This window comes from Pogoniulus pusillus, chromosome 2, assembly GCF_015220805.1.
Source record: "Pogoniulus pusillus isolate bPogPus1 chromosome 2, bPogPus1.pri, whole genome shotgun sequence".
NCBI lineage: Eukaryota > Metazoa > Chordata > Aves > Piciformes > Lybiidae > Pogoniulus > Pogoniulus pusillus.
In genome coordinates this window covers 19,069,916-19,090,026 of record NC_087265.1, presented here as the reverse complement: position 1 = coordinate 19,090,026, position 20,111 = coordinate 19,069,916, and the positions used below count along the sequence as shown (strand labels likewise).

Sequence of the window (20,111 nt, the reverse complement as noted above, 5' to 3'; positions counted from 1 at the left end):
AAACTGCTTGTTATAATTTACAAAGATGTGCTTTTAATTCATAGCTAACAGGTCTGCCAGCCTCAGTCTTGACCCTCAGACCCTTTGACTGTGTCATGAGATGATAAAGGTGATATCTCTGTTTCTTGATGTTGCTGAGCTTCATTAAATGACCCCTATAACTTTTTAAGATCAGGTTTTAGTTTACATTTTAAATGGATATAGCACTGTTCAAGACAAACACTAGATCAAATTTGTCTGCCTATCCAAGACAAACTGAACTGTTTGTTTGCATTTGAAATATTTCCATTGAAATATACTTGGTAACACTTGTGCATTGATTTTCTCTGTTTCTGCTATGTCCTTGTAACCTTTACAGGTTTAGAATCCGTTATTCAGCTTCAACCATTTTTAAAGGAATAAAAGGTAAACATAAGCACTTTACCTCCATTCTAATGAAAAATGTAGGCTGGAGATAAAAGAGAGACTAGAATCATCCAGCAGTGAAGGAAAAGGTTGCAAGGACTCAGCAATTTTAAACGTTTCTTAGCAGCAGGCAGTTGTCTAACTGCCAAGTGCTTTCCAGTCATCATGCACATAGGTCTGGAGAAACTACACTAAGGTGCATCCACCACTCATGGGAAGCTGATATGGGAGGGAGCAAGTGTATATTGGGGGTGTGATTTAAGGGGCAGAGATACAAATCCAAAAGCAGGAGTGTTTCACTGGTTTTGTTGCTGGCAGAAAACTTGTTTTAATGAAAAATGCTGTGCAAGGAAAGAAATGTGACCATTACTTTATTGAGGCTGATACTGCCTGTTTGTCATTTTGACATGAAAAATCTTGACTTTGTGCTTAAATTACAGGTGATGTCATCTAGAAATGACCTGGAACCTGGTGAAAGCCTGTGGTTACATACAAAAATACTATCCTGTCAAGCCAAAGGATATAGTACAAGGCCACTATCTCTAGAAAAGTAAAATATTTTCTCAACATGGTCAGATTTCTTCCTTTATATCTCATTCCCATCACCAATACTTTATAGCAAAATTGTCAACAGGTGACAATTTTTGGAAACAAGAGGTATATGTGCTCCATCTCCTACCTTACTGGTATGAATTCTATTCAGCTACATCCATCTCATATACCAATGCTTGCCTACGGCATTTTCTACTAAGCATTGCAGGTGAAAATGTCAGGATGTTTTGCATATTCTCTTCGGGGACAAAGAGATCTTTTCTGGAGCACTGAGAAGGCTAATTTTATTAATGGAGATATCTGTAGTGGAACTAATCTTCCAAATGCTTTAAATATTGAGCATATTAAACAAAGAAAAAAACAACATATTGAACATCTTAGAAACTTGCAAGGCAAATAGTAGCTCAGGGCAAAATCATTTCTCATTTTCCAAGGTTTCTGCAATGAATATGCAGATTTTGTTTGCATACCTGCTCAATCTAAAAAGACAAAGCCTGATTTATTTTCTGAAAATAATTTATGTATTGGTCTGAGCTGCCTGAATTGAGTTGAGCAATTTTACCAAAATTCCTGTGAGCAATTCTAGACAGATTGTGCAATAATTCTTAAAAAAAAAAAACTGTTGGAGAATTTCTTGCTAACAGGACATGAAATGATAAACATGAGCAACCCATGTCCTTGAGTCCATCTTGGGAGTTAAGACACCAGGCGCTGGGTAGCAACCCCCACATGCAGCTGCAGGGGGTGGAGTGCCGGCTGCATGTAGGCAGAGTTAGCCAGCCTCAGAGGCTGACCCTCAGATTGTTATGGTATACTGGCCTATCCATGCGTCACATGTAACCCTGTACCCTCTATATGTAACCAATCTTAGTTGAGCATGCCTCTTGCAAGAATGCATGTAAGTCTCTGCATCACGGAAATAAAATGGACTATGACCATCTAACCATATTGGTGAACAAAGAGTCATTTTACCCAGGTGCTCCACCAGCACAAAACAAAGCAAAATAGGGTGGGGGGGGGGGAAAAAAGGGGAAAAAAGAAGGGAAAATAAAAAGAAGTGCTGTGTTGTTTGTCTATTATTTTTGGTCAGTTTTCTGTCGTTATTTGAAAAATAGCATATTTAGCATCTTGAATACATTCACTAATTTGAGCATGAAATAGCATTTGCTGAATCCATAGCTGAAGCGTTTTCAGATTGGATCTTACACTGTTGTGAAGTTAATTATTAATGTTCATCTTCTCTAATGAAATGTGAATAATAAGTACTGTGTAGATGCAGAGCTAATAACCAGCCTGGCAAGGTGTTTGACTACTAGACTAGACTACTATTCTACACTATTCCCTTAGGTGTTTCAGAGAGGACACTAGCTGGTAGTTGGCCTAGATTATTGTTGTAGGTCCCTTCTAGCTGGAACTATTCTAGTCTAGTCTAATCTATTCTGATATGCCTTCTTGCAGGGAGATTCACTTAGCTGCAGCAGAGGTGTGACGAATTGTGGGGAATAGGGTGAGAATTTTTCTTCTCAAGATTTTTTTCTTCCCATCAAGCAAACACAAACCTAGGAAAACATCTTAGATCACAAGACTAGCTTTATGTAGTTTATCATTGGGAAAATTAAGCCAAATCATTACAGCTAGTGCTACTTAGCTGTTCCTTTCCAAAGACTATGGTAAGTGCTTGGTCCTTCTATAAGATAGTCAGAGACTTTTTTGCAGAGTTTTCAACATGAGTTTGTCAGAAGGGCCAGATATCTCCTACAGGTGCTTAAGTAGTGTTGTTCACTCTTCTTTTGTCTATTAAGTTGCATTCAGTCATGTTTTTGGAAGCAATCTTACTGCGACAAAATTTGATGCGACTTAGATTCCTAATTAGGAAAACAATCAATTTAGCTTAGCCTCCCAATAAGGAGTGGCTTTTGGGTTACTACTCATTTGAATAGCTCTCTGTAGAAAAATGTTTACTTTCATACAACTTGAGGAATAATAACAATAATAATAATAATAATTTCTGAGGCTTTAGCTTCCCTTTCAAATCTGGCTGAAACTGATCAGTGGATCCTTAAGTTCCGATGATTAAATAACAGATCAAAGAACAGATGGTTAAGCAGACAGAGAGCAGAAACGCATAAGACTCAATTAGGAAACTGGAGTGAAAGATGAAGCAGCTATGGGATCTTGGATAATATTAATATTTTGTTCACTAACTTAAAAAATGCCATGTTTGTGTGATCATTTCAAAGATTGTAGGTGATGCCTTTAGTGTTTTAAATAGCAAAGATAAAAACAAAAGGACATTGCTGATTCTCTTTAGTTCCATGTATGGTCATAATACAACATTTTCATGTTTGGAATATATTTTAAACCTTCAAAGGCAGATTTGGCTTGGACAGCCTGTCCTGGAGTCCTGTACCCCTAAATTCCTCTCCTGCCGTGACTGGAAAGACACCTGGTTCCCCACACACACACCTCGCCTGCCCCGCAGCCTTGAAGGGGGTGAGCAAAGGGGTCCTGCCCGCACGAGGAGTGCCCCGTGCAGTGCCCGCGCTGAGATCTGGCTGTGATTGGCTGTGCGCTTTCACGCCTAAGGTGTGGTAACTCTGCCCTTTGTCTAGTGAGGGTATAAATATTGGGGTCTTCCCACCTTTGGGGTTTCCACCTTGGATTTCGTCCATGACTGGACGTTCGTGCTTGCCTGAGACTTTTCCCCACACCCCCTCGCTCGCCTAAGCTGAATACAGAAAGCTTCAAAGAACGGCTTCCCCATTGACACCTTTGTAATAGCTGAATACCTCTTAACGACTCTTCGACAGCTTCTGCAGGAGAACGAGAGAGACAAACCTCACCAGGAAGCCAGCCTGATCGTGAGTTATTTTGGCTCAACTTTATTAGAAAGAAAACCACTCTTAATTAATAGCTACAGCCTTTTCCAACTTCTGACTTCCAAAATAGTCAGATTATTGATGGTATCTCTGTAGATAATTCTCATGCAACTCAATCTGCTAATTAAACTAAATTAATCCTTGTATATATAGTTTTGGGGGCGGGTTTTTGGGAAAATACAATAACTATTTTTGTATAAAATTCCTGACCTGGCCACATATTAATTCCTGCCTCCACAACACAGCCCTAGCAATTTCGATGGAGCAAAGTCTTACATGTTTCAATAGAAACAAATAGTTATGACAGCACTTTTCTGATCAGCGTGTTTTTGACATATTGTAAAGCCTTTAGGCTGCTCCTTTCCTAAATGTCTGAAATACATATGCAGGAAAGCTGAGTGTGGTGGTGTGATTAGAGCTGGCTGCTACATTCCAAAAGAAAAGGGCATGCTTGTTCCTAACCCTTTTCCTTTCTGGCTGATTCAGCAGAAAACCAGCCTGCTAAAACTAAAGAGCTGGGGACTATTTACTCACAGGCAAACTAAACCAAGACCCCATGTGGTCTAGCTACCCATAGATCTTTTAACAAAGAGGGATTTGCTAGCTGTAGACAGAGGACAAAAAGCAGGAATACTTTTTTGGTTGAGTGAAGAACATTATAAATCTATAGTCAGGAAAAAAAAAAAAAAAAAACAAGTCCTTGAAAAGAGAAGGATATCAAGAAAAACAGCTGGATAAAGCTGGTGATTTCCTTGCTGAATTGCTCTAAACAGAACAGAAAACTCCCAATTTCCACAGCAAGAGACTCCTTTGAAATACAGTAGCTCTAAAAGGCCATTAAAAAAGTTTGGCTTGGCATTCTCTTTGTAAGAATATATCTGAATGGTTTAAGAAGTTAGAACCCTGTCTCAGCTGTCAAAATAGAGATCTTAGAGTAGAGCTGTTATTCTGTACTTCTCTTCCTGCCTGGAGGGCTGTTGGTCTTCTACAGCTGAGAGGCAATAGCACTGCAACTGAGGAGCAGTAGTCACTGCTGTCCCATTTACACTTGTATCAAATAAGGTCACTGTTCCAACACAAAGTGAAATACCAAGTGGTACACATTCAAGGTTGGATTTGCAAAAGCACTTTCTGTTAAACTGCTTCTTCTTCCTTTGAAGTAGGTGACAGACCTCCCACCCACTGGTCATTTGGGGCAACAGAGAAAGTTTATATAAACTCTGTTTTTACGAATACTCTAAACATATAGAACCAAAGATTTATAGTGAAGATTTATATGTAGTCACAGTATCACCAAGGTTGGAAGAGACCTCATAGATCATCGAGTCCAACCCTTTACCACAGAGCTCAAGCTAGACCATGGCACCAACTGCCACATCCAATCCTGCCTAGAACAGCTCCAGGGATGGCAACTCCACCACCTCCCTGGGCAGCCCATTCCAGTAGCCAATGACTCTCAGTGAAGAACTTTCTCCTCACCTCCAGCCTAAATTTCCCCTGACGTAGCTTGAGGCTGTGTCCCCTTGTTCTGGTGCTGGCCACCTGAGAGAAGAGAGCAACCTTCTCCTGGCTACAACCTCCCCTCAGGTAGTTGTAGACAGCAATAAGATCTCCCCTGAGCCTCCTCTTCTCCAGGCTAAACAATCCTAGCTCACTCAGCCTCTCCTCATAGGGCTTGTGCTCGAGGCCTCTCATCAGCCTCATCGCCCTTCTCTGGACACGCACAAGCATCTCAATGTCCCTCCTAAACTGGGGGGCCCAGAACTGAACACAGCACTCAAGGTGTGGTCTAACCAGTGCAGAGTACAGGGGCAGAATGACTTCCCTGCTCCTGCTGACCACACCATTCCTGATGCAGGCCAGGATGTCATTGGCTCTCTTGGCCACCTAGGCACACTGCTGGCTCATGTTCAGGCATCTCTGTCGCTTCTCTGTTTTCCAGCTTCCCAGTTTAATTCACCAGCTGATGCTGCCTAACAGGGTGTAAAATCTGCCTTCTTGAGTAATTATAAGAGAGCCTTTACATTTATCAAATCCTTTTCAGAACATACCCAAACTATTTACCACAGCCTCCAGAGAAGTCTGATTTGGAACAGAATCATAAAGTGAAGTTTTCTCACTGAAACACCTATTACTATAAAGAAAGTGAAAATGAAACCAAAACCAACCAAACAAATGAAAGAAACCTCAAAAGCAAACAAGCAAAAAAACCCAACAACAAACCACCCACAGAAAAAAAATCACAAGCAAAACCCCAGAAGAATAAACCCACAGCACTTGCACAGCCCTGGAATATATGAAGACGTAAGTAGAGTTCAGCCAGAACAGACTCTCATTAAACTTTGTTTAAGAGCCAAGTTCCTCCCTGAGATATGTGTGAACTGCGGTTTATTTCAGGGGGAGTCATGCTGTAATTCATGCCAGGGAAAGGCTTGCACAGATGTATGCATCTGTTACACATCAGAGAGGAGTAAATTCCATTTCCCTTTAGCTTTTCTTGGATGGGATAGAAAACTGAAAGAAGTGGACAAAACAGACCACACTTTTGCAGAGCCTGTCTGTCAAATTTAATTTCACCTTCCTCAAGACCTGTGTTTCTAAATTCACTAAGCTAACTGCATAATACATTTCCTCATGCCCCTGCCACACAAACAGAAGCTCTAAAGCTTGCTTTTCTAGCTTCTTTGCTCTTGGGAGTCCCTTTAGGAGACAGTCAGCAAGAAGTGTTCACTAGGATATACACACATGCTTAATAAAAAAGACACATATCTATGTCTGGCCCTACTCCCTTAAAGCCTTCTGATGAACTTTTTTTGCCTGAATAACAGGAGCTTCTCTGAATAAGGAGGGTATAAGGAGAGATGGAGAATTTTCCTATCCTGTTTTCCTTCCTAGACAGGGACTAGGCATGACAGCAGCATGGACAGCTTCAGGCTTTATTATTTATTTATTTATTATTTAGGCTTCAGGCCTTTATCATTGCTGGATCCAGGTCCTGCTGCTCAGCTGGCTGTTAGAGGTGATAAAATGATAAAGCCATGGCCACATGCATTTCTCCCTGGCTCTTAGAGGCACTAGTTCCTGGGAGAGCAAGACAGAAGAGTGCCTTGCTCCCTGCCATGAGCTGCACCTTCAGTAATGTTGAGGTCCCAAAGCTGAATTCCTTCAATCACAAGTTAAAAGAGATCATTCAAGAAGAGAGGGAGGTTAAGACTCCGTCCTGCCAAGCGCTGAGCCTGGATGTGAGCAGCAGGTTAAAGTATTTCATATGTGAAACTGGTTAATGCAAAAGCTTTTATACCCAAATGCAACCCTTGAAACACTGAAGTTCTCACTCTGTCTTAAGAATTTTCCATGTCTTAGATGTTTGCCCTGTGCTTTAACTATCCATTAGGCATCTGATACTGGCTCTAATGGGTAAGATGAACCATCAAGTCAATTCCCTACAGCCCTTTCATGTCAGAGCTGAAAAAGTGTTTAACTCCTGTTTTTAAGGTAAGAATAACATTATTAGGATGAAACCTACTTTGACAATCACTTGTCAAAGATACTGTAATAGTTGGGAAGAGGTGGTAGTATCCCTGGGAAGGTTACCTTTTCTCAATACTAGTGTAATCCAAAGGCCAAGGGGAAATGTGACGGTCACAAGAAACACATAGACAGCTCTGGTAATGCCACAATGTTGTTCAATGGCAGTGAAACAGTAAGTAGAAAAAATGCATATAAAATTTCATTAGCTAGAAGATGGACAAGAAATAACCCATCAAGAATGGAAAATGGGAAAGACAGGTATGTGTTTTCTGAGAGATGATACAGCCATCAGCCATAGCTGGCATGCCATAACTTTGCATTTGTCAAGAGCTTTACATTTCTTGCTACCTCTCTCATGTAGGATTATGTTCAGTGTGAATGAGAAGTACTCTCATAGCAGTATGTATATTCTTGCATATAGTGAGCAAGCGTTCACGATATTGTGCCAAATAGCAGCAAACAAAATCAATTGCAAAGTCGGACATCCTCATTTATTAATAACTTTCCTGCAGACTTCCCTCAGACGCCTACAATTCTGGGACCTTGCTATGTGCTGCAGACAGCAGGGCATGATCGGGGAGGGTAAATCTCTTAAAATTTGAGACCCTTTTCTCAGGTGTGAGCTGTAATGGGAACCGCATAGGTGGAAATTAGCATGTCCTAGATGTTCCAGTTTCAGTGAGAAAAATACATCCTTGCCCTCTGGAATGGATCACAGACACAATTTTTTACTACAGAACATGTGCTACTCCCCTTTCTCAATGACTGCAGCAATTTCATATTTAACAAAAGCAGGCATTCAGACCTCCAAAGGGAGTAGCTTGTATTTCCCACTTTGGCTACCTCCAGCAGCAGACAGACTCTTCAAGGTCCTGAGGCTAGGCTGCATGACATTTGAAAGAGTGGGAGATTTGTCCATTGATTTGGTACTCAGGTCACTTAAAAACAGCATAATGGAAGCAGCCATGTGGAAGTCATGCTTTCATGTGCTCCACTACAAGCTCTGGAGAAAACTGGATGTAAGATATGTTTCCTGCTTGGGGAAGGCTTGTAGCAACCCCAGAGAAAAGGTCATGCCTTAAAGGAAATGCAAGTTATGGAGGGGAGCAGAGGGGAAAACTCCAGGCTGCATTTTATCTTAAAAACAGTGTTATGTGATTGTATCACCTCTTGTTTTCTTCCCCTGTGCTTGAAGCTGATCCTCACTTATTTAGCAATGACACATTTTGAACAGTTTCATCTATTTCTGTCACCCCATCATTACTCCAGTCATTCATGAACCTTCTGACATAAGTCAGATGCTGTTGAAGTGAAAAGTTTCATCCATCATGAGCAAAGGAAATCAGAGAAGGTACCTCAAATGAAGGGCTTGGCTCATATCCTGCTTCCAGCTGACAAATGCAGAATGCAGAGGTTATGCATTTGACATGTGGGAGTAGGAAGAAGAATCTTTGAGATTCACAGATTTTAATGGATTCCAGAAGAGGAAATCTTTTACTGAGGAGCAACAGCAAAGTTCAGAGAAATACAAAAGCATTTGTCTCCCCAGTCACATTCCTGCCTGCCAAAAGTGGGAGGAGTGATGTACTCCTCCTTGTACTCCTCCTTGGTACAAAGAGTCCCTTATGGATCATTAATCCACAGGGAGAATAAGCTCAGGAGCTGCAGAAATCTCTCTCTCTCTTTTTTTTTTTTTTTTTTTTATGTGCAAGAGCCTTGAATCATCAGGAATTATACTTCTTTGGGAGCATACAGGATCAGTTTATCGTTATTTGCTCCCCAGTACCCCTTGCCTTCAATATCAGTTCCTACAAGAACCAGTTACTTTGCCCTCATTAACCTCTGTGGTGACAGAGGATGAGGTGGCCATGAGCTAAATCAATGCATTTGAAGCAGAATAATAATATTAAAAACTGAAGATATGAAACCAGAAAATGAAATCAATGTAAGCAGTCTCAAGTTCCAGAGGGTAAGTGTCTCAGCACCACCGACTTTGGCAATGCAATGATAACTAGACATTTCCTGAGAAGCTCTGCAGAGCCATGAAGGAGAAAAAACATGGTCAATCATTTGTTTATATGCTGAGACCTCAGCTGATGAAACATTTTGTTTGCAACTAGAACTGATCAGAAAAGATGTATAAAAATTTATTATAGGAAAGGGGTAGATCTGGTGGACAAGTGTTGTTATGCAATGAGAAGGAAAATAGTCTAATTTTACCTCACTTTGACTCTTTGAAACCACCTGAAATATTTCAACAATGATTCAGTTGCTAAGAGAGGAATATTGAAGACTATCTATTCATAATACATAACCATTTATGAAATGTGACTAGTCTATATTGGATGACATTTTGTACTCTTTATCTTGCAACATTTTTATAAAGAACAGAACTACATTTCTGTACTCAAATCTCCTAGGAAGCACTTGGTCCATGCTCAAATTTGCAAGGTTCTACCTAAGTCTGGTAAATCCACGTCTCTATTGTTGTAAATTACTTTAGAGATCAGAAATATGGCTGAAAGAAAAAAAAACCAAGCTGACTGGTGTCCTTGGGTTTTATGCTCTCCTGTGTGCATGCAGTGTCCTGTATTTTTTATTTTTCTCAAACATTGTGTCAACTTTGACATGTTTGAAGATTAGAACAATCATGTTTACATGTATTGCCACCTGCCACTTCATTTCTTCCGTGGCACTTAAATGTTCAGGCATGTGGCTTTGAAGCATGCTACCTTTAATGCACTTAAAAACTTCACTGGATTTCCAGCTCCCTTTGTTCTCCACAGTCTAGAGACCATCTCATAGAATACAAATAAATATGTTTAAGGGAAAAAAGATTTTTGAGGAGAAAACCCAAAAGTCCTTACAACTTTCTATGCTTTGTCAGTTGGGGTCACACCTAAGATTGTTTTTTGCATTTTATCTTTCCAATTCAGGAGGCTTAATCTCTGCCCAGAATATTCAACTTGATGAAGTAACTTGGCAAGACGGATGTGGTCAGTGCCCTTAATCATAAGCACTGAAGTGGTAAATAGTTGTTTGGTGATTTTTGTGTGGAAAGGAGATGGAAGGAGAGACAGTTTCTGTGCTGTGAAAATTACAGACTAAACAAAGCAAAAGCAATACTTCTATGCAGCAGAGAAGGCTACATTTTGTTAAAAAGGAGTGGGAAGGATGTGAGGGAAAAGATGGTAAGAACTTGCTATTAATTATGTGTAGGAAGGAGACACTGACTGGAGAGCTAGAAAGAGAGGAAAAACTGGGTTAACCCAGACTATGAGCAAACAATCTTCTTTCTGGGCTTATGAACCCAACCTGTGCCATCTCTCGTGGCATGAAATCATCATACATTACTGCCTTTGGGCTAATGGATTAGACTTTATGTAATCTGAAGTTGTATCCAGTTCAGCAAGCAAATAGAAGTGAGAGCAGGTTTCTTGGATAAGGACATGGGATGGTTAACCTGAGAAGGAGGGAGGAAGCATAAACTGGACAGATATGCTGAGGCAAGCAGCATAGAAGAGGTATTTGGAGGGACCAGATCTATCCAACTCTTAAAAAAGTAAGATAGAAAGTGAGTTTTCATTTTTTAAAGAGTAAGCAAGAATCTTGCCACTAACCATTGCTTGAACTCTAGGCATGGAAGAAATGACGCCTCTTAGTGAAAGATTGAAAGGTGCCAAAAGCAATCACCAGAGTAGAAGAATGAGTCCCTTTCTATTAGGTAGAGGTAGCCTAGACAGGTGGGACCTACAAAGCTTCCTCCTCCTCCCTGATCTGGGGCTGTTCTTCTTGTCTGTGCCGATGTTAGAAGTCACTCAATGACTGGGACAGGGGTAGAATGAGTAATAGTAAAGTGACAGACTGTACAGAGAACACTGAGCTTTTTTTAAAAAGAGTGAGAAGATAATAATTTCTCCTTTTCCCACAGCAAAGGGGAAGCTGAAACGGAAGCATGGCTCTCAGCAGTTTTCTTTCCTGGTCTGCTCCGCTCAACACCTTGCGAGGGTGTTCTGTAGAGATCAGCCTAGTTCTGTGTATATCCTCCTATTTCCATCAAGTGCTTAATTGCCCTTAGTAACTAAGAGTGTAGGGTTCTTGAAATCAGAACTGTCCCAGTGAATTCAGTTAGGGAGAAAACTGGATTTCTACACATCAGAGTAAAAAAAATAAAGTCCACTGATGCAATTATGGCAATTCAAGAAAGACAACAATAAACTCCCCCAGTGTGTGAGCCAGGATGTAAAAAATGTGTCCCAGGTTGTTTCCTGTCATATGTGATGACAGGAAAGATCTGGTTTATAGCAAGTTGTGAAGATGAGAGAGTAAAGAGAAAATAACAGAGAAGAAGGGGTGAGATGGAAGAGGAAGCGACTCCCAAAGGAAACAAGGCCTCAGCCCAGAGAATAATGTAAGATTTATGCCTTCCTTGCCTGTGATTTTCTTACTTCCCACTGCCAGGACTGTAGAAAACTCTTTAAAGAAGGGATAATATGGCATTTAACAACTGGGGTCTGTGTATCTCTTCTGTGCTATGAGCATTTACCTGCAGGTAAATGTAAAAGCCTCACCTGAGAAAGGGAATGACAGGAAGGATTAGGAGGTGCAAAAGATATCTGAGGTAGACCGCTTGAGAGTGCAGGTGTGAGAGACAGGTAATAATAGAGATTGGTCCTCTCTGAGAGTATTCTTGAATCATAAATACCTCAGAATCTTCATTTTCTGCTCTCTGTATTGGATTGCACAGTGACTGTCCTCATAGCACTTGAACGAACCATCAATAGTTAGAAGAGCAACCTTTGCTAGCTCCTGAGTGTTGATTATTAAAGCCTCAGGAAATAACAGAACTCTATCTTACCCTAGATCTTTGCCTGATTTCACAGTATCACAGTATCACACAGTATCAACAGGGTTGGAAGAGACCTCACAGATCAAGTCCAACCCTTTATCACAGGGCTTAAGGCTAGACCATGGCACCAAGTGCCACATCCAGTCTTGCCTTGAACAGCTCCAGGGACAGCGACTCCACCACCTCCCCGGGCAGCCCATTCCAGTATCCTATCACTCTCTCATTGAAGAACTTTTCTCCTCACCTTGAGCCTAAATTTCCCCTGACGTAGCTTGAGGCAGGGTCCTCTCGTTCTGGAGCTGGCCACCTGAGAGAAGAGAGCAACCTCCCCCTGGCCACAACCACCCCTCAGGTAGTTGTAGACAGCAATAAGGTCACCCCTGAGCCTCCTCTTCTCCAGGCTAAACAATCCTAGCTCACTCAGCCTCTCCTCGTAGGGCCTGTGCTCGAGGCCTCTCACCAGCCTCGTCGCCCTTCTCTGGACACGCACAAGCATCTCAATGTCCCTCCTAAACTGGGGGGCCCAGAACTGAACACAGCACTCAAGGTGTGGTCTAACCAGTGCAGAGTACAGGGGCAGAATGACTTCCCTGCTCCTGCTGACCACACCATTCCTGATGCAGGCCAGGATGCCATTGGCTCTCTTGGCCACATGAGCACACTGCTGGCTCATGTTCAGGCAGGTATCAATCAGCACCCCCAGATCCCTCTCTGTTTGGCTGCTCTCCAGCCACTCCGACCCCAGCCTGTATCTCTGCATGGGGTTGTTGTAGCCAAAGTGCAGCACCTGGCACTTGGAGCTATTGAACCCCATCCCATTGGACTCTGCCCATCTGTCCAGGCGGTCAAGGTCCCACTGTAGAGCCCTTCTGCCCTCCAACTCAGTCACATCTGCCCCCAGCTTAGTGTCATCTGCAAACTTGCTGATGACTGACTCCATGCCCTCATCCAGATCATCTATGAAGATGTTAAAGAGGATGGGGCCCAGCACTGATCCCTGAGGGACACTGCTAGTGACTGGCCACCAGCTGGATGTGGCACCATTCACCACCACTCTCTGGGCTCGGCCCTCCAGCCAATTCCTAACCCATTTCATAAGAATGGGGGAGGGTGGGTAACACCCAAACCATCACTCACATGTATGAAGTTTTCAAATCCATATTCTAGGTTTGATGTTACTAAAATAGTCTGCTTGCAAATCTAAATGCCTAAACGTATGTAAAAGACTTGTCTGATTCTGCATTGCTGTGACCTTGTCACACATGCTCTTCATAATGTTGACTGCCTCATAAACTGGATATTTTAAACATGCAGTCCCTAGTAAAATAGGCATTTGTCACTCATGATAACATGGAGCTGTCTCAGGGTGTGTTCAAAAGCTCCCCTGCAACTTACTGATAAAAAGCTTAACTCCATTTCAGGGCTTATCTGAAGAAGAAAGAGGTAGACCTTCATGAAATAGCTATTTTTTTTCTAAGATTAAAAAGAGACAGAAAGGGAAAGGGAAAAAAATACTGAACTAACAAAAAAACCCAAGCCACTTTAAAACTTCAATGCAGTAGAATAAATTTAACCCATTGAGATTTTAAGTGAAGTTTTGTGCTTCATCAGGAAGAAGCCGGTGGTGAAACATATGTCAGAATAGAAGATAGGAGAAATTTGCCTCCTTTGTAAATGAGAAGATTAATGAAGAAGATAATGACTTAACCAGATGTCTCATTGGTGAAACTACACATGCAAGGTACATCTGAAATAATGGAGTAACATGAACAAAGAGTGAATTTGATTTGCTAATGCTGTAGTGATAGGAATCTGATGTGAACTAGATCATTCTGGCTCTTGGAGAAATGGAAGAGCACAGATTTTACTTCGGCCAAAGATTATGAGCTGCATGTCTGTTGTTATAATGTTCAGTATCGTTATGGGTTACAAATAAATTATACAGAGAAGACAGTCCTTTTCTCCATTCGTGTTCATAAATTGTTGGCAAACCAAATCTGATTTTTCCAAGTGCCACTTTTCTTCATTCAATAAGCAATTTTTCAGAATGCTTAGCAGCTGATGAATTTTTCATCAGCTCATTACTGGTGTAACACTGTCAAATTCATTTGATTTAGAGACATAAGTTTTCCAGAAGTAAGTAAAATACAGTCTATCTGCCATCCAAATACTTGCCCAGATAAGGTGTTCATGTATTCTTATCACTGAACATCTCTGTGTCCTCTCATTTTTTCATGATGTGAAGAAAGAAAAAAAAAGTAACCAAAGATCCTACTATAGCCAAATGTCATGTTTAAAACTTTTCTGTGGGAAACAAACAGGCCAGTTGGTAAATGACATCTGAGCTGCTACTTCTTACTAAGAACAACTTACAAAATTAATTAATTACAACTTACAAAGTGGGAAGGAGAGCACTCTTGTCCTAGTGGATCTGCTGGAACTAATACTGACTCCTGCCTCCTCACTACTATATGTGCCTTCCCATAGTTGCCTTTCCAGTAGTGCCCCTGGAACGCAGTAATTTAACTCCTACCTGTAATCTGTCCTCTCTATGTAGGCTAACAGCCTTCTGAAGGAAGGGTGCCTATACAGCACCTAGCACAGATTCCTCTGTTGGCTTGAATTTCTCTATGCTATAGGAATACTAATACCTCCACAACAATAGAGGCAGACACTTCACTGAGCAGACACACGAACAGACTTTCATTAGAGAATACAATCATAAAAGCCTGTTTTACAAAAGACTTTGCTGATTGGACTCAGTCATTTGAACAGCAATGGATGCCAGGTATATTCCACAAGAGCCTAGAAAGAAAGGTGCAGCACTATCAACAATGAGATAGAGACAATACAATTCTGCAGTACTAACAGACTTAAGCACATAACCAGCCATAACCTAAATCTTTAACACGTAATGTATATAACTGGTTTTTTTAACTTTTTTTTTGGTTGCTTGGTTGTTGTTGGGTTTTTTTTTAATTTTTTTTTGTTTGTTTGAGTTTTTGTGTATGTGATTGAAAAGCAGCACCCAGAAATGATAACTGTGTATTTAAAAAAAAAGCAGACTCTTATTTGTGTGCACATTCCCCCTTATTCTTCTCCAGCTTAGCAGTTTGCCAATGTTTCTGCTGTTTATTACTGAAATTCCAGGTGTATTCTGAGCCTTCCAATTTGCAGACTTTCACATATATATCTCAGGAAATGAGGGAGAACCCTGGGGTATAAAGCCAAAAATTCATGTGCACAGTGGTGGGAGACAGGTACACAGGCAGAGGTATGCCATTTACATAAATGTTTGTGGGACACATTTTGAGGCTTCTCTGATCAAAATGAAAGGTTATTATAATCTTTAGGTTTCCTTGCTTACAAATGCTCACATGTTTACCAGTGAAGACCAACATTTTCATAATCAATAGCCTTCATTTTTGTTTATTAGTTACTGTCATAGACAAGTGGTTCTGTTGATTAAGGGCAATTAAATCAAATTTGTTGCCAAGGCAGTGAAATAACATGATTAAAAGTCTACAGAGATCATTTGTGGCTTTTCACAGGGGCTGTGTGTAAAGTAAGTGGTATTGCTCTAGGAATATTTAAAGGACCAGTCTGCAAACTCAAAATATAACTTACAATGAGTTGAATATAGAGGAAGGCTATTCTCAGAACCAGACTTACCATTCACAGCTGTAAGTCACTTTGTCCGCACTGGGAGCCACAGTTGCCGTGTTCTCATGTCTCCTCCTCTTTGTGGAGGAGACAGCTCATACACACCTGACTCTTTTTTGCCAGAAGGTTTAATTGTCATTGCAACAATTGAAGAAACTAGGCATGATGGAACCAAGACCTCCTGTTTGTGGGGCAAAGGCAGCAACAGAGTCTGCTCTCCTTTGAGCTGGGTAGAGTTTGCACCTGAGCTACTGCTGAACTACAGCTGGCAATGCAGATAGCAACCATACATCTCACAAAGCTTGCTTTGCTTCGTCCTGTTCCTGGCTCTCTTTTTCTCTGAAGATGGGGCACAGCCTGGGGTCCAGTCTTGCCTCCTGGTTTCCATTTGGGCCAGTTCTTCTACATAGCACTGGTTCTCTATCCATCCAGAAGGAAGACCTTATCTACTGGTAGATGATGAGGAAGAGAGGCCTCTACAAACTTATCTCCTTAACCATTATCTCTAAGAGCTGCATCTGGAGTACCAGAAGCCCCAAATGAAAAAAAATTCTGAACATGTTGAGTACATATAAGGTTCAGAATACTTCCCCCAAGGGGAGGAACGCCTTAGACCCCAAAAGATAGTTTTGCATAGATCACTGCCTCCCCAGACTGAACCCTCAACCCAGTGGTGTTTATTTGTGTGAATCCTTCACCTCATTTGAGCTGTCCCATTACCTTGGAATTCAATCAGTGCAGTCTAAATGAAGAGGGCAAAAGCAGCAGTCTGAACAGAGACTGCTGAATGTGTGGAATTTCTCAAATTTTGTAATAAGTCAGGCAGCTGCTGCCTGTACATCTGAGCAGTGGTGGGAGGAAGAAAAATTTATAAATGACGCATTTAAAACTCAGGAAGTTCACATTCCTTTGGTCTGGCTAGGTCTCTCTTATATCATACTCATACTACTACTATCACCTTTACTAAGAAGAAGGGAAAAAAAAAAAAAGAAAAGAAAGAAAAGAAAATGGAGATATATTCACAGCACAATACTGTATTGATCAATCAAATTCAACCCCAACTCCATTTTTTTAGCTTTGATAGCAGACTTCTTTACTTAGATATTTCACTTTATTCCAGCTATACACATGCTCATAACCAATGAATGATGGAATAAATATACACACAATGCCTAACATCGGGAGGCTGAATTGCTGTCTTACTTGCCTCTCTGTTGTATACTGAGAGCCTGCTCAAACTGATGGGATATCTGAGCTGGGAATGGGAAGTGCCTGAATTTAGATGGTGTGCTCGTTGTGGCATACGTGTATAAAGGCAGAACTCACTTGTAAGATTTACAGACCCGACTATTTCAAATCTGAAGCAGCAGGCCGCTTCTACCTGGATTGCCCAGACTTTATTGTATTTGTAGAATGAATAAAATTCCTTATCAGCCATGAGTGAATACAGGGAAACAGGCAAAGAATATGAGCAATTAGATAACATTGTGCAATTTACATCAGTAGGTAGCTGCTCTGTGATCTCACCTTCAGGCACTCAGCAAAGAATTAGTATGTTCAGTATAGTCAAAGGTTTTTGTTGGTTCTTCATGCTTTTTCACACCCATTTCTAACATTTTAATTACTGTTACACAGCAAAATTATTTCCCCAGTTACTCTGCTTTTCTGGCAAACATCTGTGGTCCATTGTCTTTCAATACACTGATCTTTCAATATCTTGGGTTTTTTTGCATATATTGCAGGATTTTTACTAAGAAATAAGACTCTTTTTGCTAAGACTTAACTCTAAAACTTATACTATTATAAAAACAGGAGCATAGATATATTGGATTTCACTCTAATTTAACTTTATGCTTAATCTGTAAATTTGATCCATGATACAAAAAAAAAGGAAAAAAAATAAAAAAGGAAAAGGTCTGAAACAGAATGTGGGAACATTCTACCTGGATCAGCAAAAGAAACCGTAAGAGCAAAGAAAGAATAGTTAGACACTATTTTTTCAGTCAGAACATTTCTTCTAGCTAGATGGAAAGCCATTTATTTTCACTGGCAATCACATGAACTCAAAATGTTTCAAGCTTAGAATTCCTGTCTAGATTTTGGGGAAAAAAAACACATGAGAACCTGATGCATCAGCCTTTTTTCATGATGAAAAGACAAAAGCCCCATGAGGTACTGAATTCTCATCCAGACCCACCCCTGGCCTTCTGTGGGGTCCTCTGACTTGAGTGTACCAGAGAAGTGATTTATAATATATTCAGGAATGAAAATCTAGTCCAGGACTTGTCATCTGTCCAAGCATGTCTCTAAAGATACAAGATTGGCTCTTGACCATTGTTAATATCACACAATGACCAAAATGCCCCTCAATGAGTCATGACCACCCTCTTACACATGCTTGGAGAGCCTTCGGAATTTGCCCAAGCTTTTCAAACCCTGAAGTCTCAGAATCCTAAATTATCCTGCATGTTTTTATCCCATTAATAATAGAAAGCAAGCTGTAATAGAAACAATAGAAAATAAGCTACAATACTCTAAGCTGAATAAAATAAAATACAATATAATGTAGCAGTAGTATTCAATCTTTGATGTTGATTAGAACTTGCAGAAATGACTAAAGGGTAAACAGAAATTGCTGGATGAGATTCCAGAGATGCTGCTGACAATGTAATTTCTGCTGGATCAGCCTTCCTCATTCAGAGCTTTGGAAACACTGTCAGTGTCAACATCCATACAAAACAATTATTCTTACAGCAGGCTCTGTATTGAATCCCGAATTTCAGGCAGCTCCCAGCAATGCTGTCTGTACTTGCTACTTTCATTACTGATGTCATAGTATGATAAAGAATTCTGCTATTGGCAATTTGTTTGTTAAAAATAATACAAACCTGCTGTTTTGAACTAAAGCAGGAAAGATTATACTAAAGCAGGAAAGATTATACTAAAGCCATAAAAGAGATATGGAGTTACTGCAGCATTGAAAACTCAAGTTTTTGCACTGACTTTCATTAGCTTATCAAATCAATATTCAACTGCTTCCTGTCCACTTTCTTTGTAACACTGTCCCAAAATGAGTGCTGCCATGCTGCAGCTGAGCCTCTGTGCTCACTTGAGGATTCAGGCAAATTCTCTCTTTTCAAAAGTACAGAAATATACTGAGTTATGCCAGCAAAGGACTTGCCCTCCTTTACCCTCTCTTGCTGAGAAACTAATTTGTTTGTTCTTAAGCCCACGTTTATAAATTTCCAGGGGCAGAAACACACTGTGGCTTTAAATATAGATTGTCAGTTTGTGGCTTGTGTCTCATATTACACACAGACAGCTTGAGACTCCACAAGTTGGGCAACAGTATTAATATCTTAGAAAAGTGTCAGTACACTTTCAAAATGCTCAGTATTTTCATTCCTGGAGGCAGGAGGAGGGAGAAACATTCAAATCAAACTTTTCTAAGTGAGAATTTAGGCGGAAATGTTGCTAAATTTTCTGGCTCCTATTCAGGAACCAGAGTTTGCAGAGCCCATTTCAATTCTTTACACACACGCACAAACACAAAGAATAAAAAAGGAAAGCAGTTTCATCACAACCTTTTTTCTTCAAAATTAGTTCCAGGCATACTTTTTTTTTTTTTTTTTTTTTTTAATATGAAACACATTAAACAATCTTTTCCTTAAGTGGCAGACTGATAAACCCAGTCTCATTGCAAGGCGGGGGGAGGGGAGGAATAAGGGTACTCACGTGGTTGAGATGTCGTATTGTTTGGGTAACTCATAATTTGCGCCTTTGAAAAATGCCTTATTTGTGTTGACAAACTCTCTTCCCTGCTCAGAACTGCCGACAGGACTGAACAGAACAGCTGGAAGAGCCCAGGAAAATGCTTCTCTTGTTCTGGCTCTCCTTGCCTGGCTCCTGACCCCTTTGCAACTGGAAAAGGAAACAGCACATGTGTCATTCTCTTTTGCCTGTGTAGCTCACATGAGCGGGGAGGGGCACACATTTGCAGATAGCAGTAACTGTATTCGAGTTTTGCAAGTTGGATATTTTCCATCCCTTTGCTTTCACTAGCCAGCAACCAGTGGAAAAAAAAACCCACTCTCTTAATTCCTAGCCAAATCTAGGTGCACCTATTAGATTCACTCCCCAAACCACTACTCACTACTGTTGCAATTATTTTTTTTAGTGCAAAACCTGCTGCTCTTTTCTCAAAATGTCTATCATCAGAGGCTGATATCGAA

The 20,111-nt window shown here is 40.6% G+C and overlaps 1 protein-coding gene across 1 annotated transcript in view; it reads right to left on the bottom strand.

Annotated features, from left to right (window-relative positions):
* GYPC (glycophorin C (Gerbich blood group)) overlaps positions 1-19,787 on the bottom strand; it is a 46,960-nt gene extending 27,173 nt beyond the window's left edge. The window contains exon 1 of the mRNA XM_064157699.1: positions 19,615-19,787. Within this exon, the coding sequence (XP_064013769.1) occupies positions 19,615-19,648 (34 nt within the window). The 5' untranslated portion in view covers positions 19,649-19,787. The remainder of the gene's footprint in view (positions 1-19,614) is intronic.
* Positions 19,788-20,111: the final 324 nt, after the last annotated feature.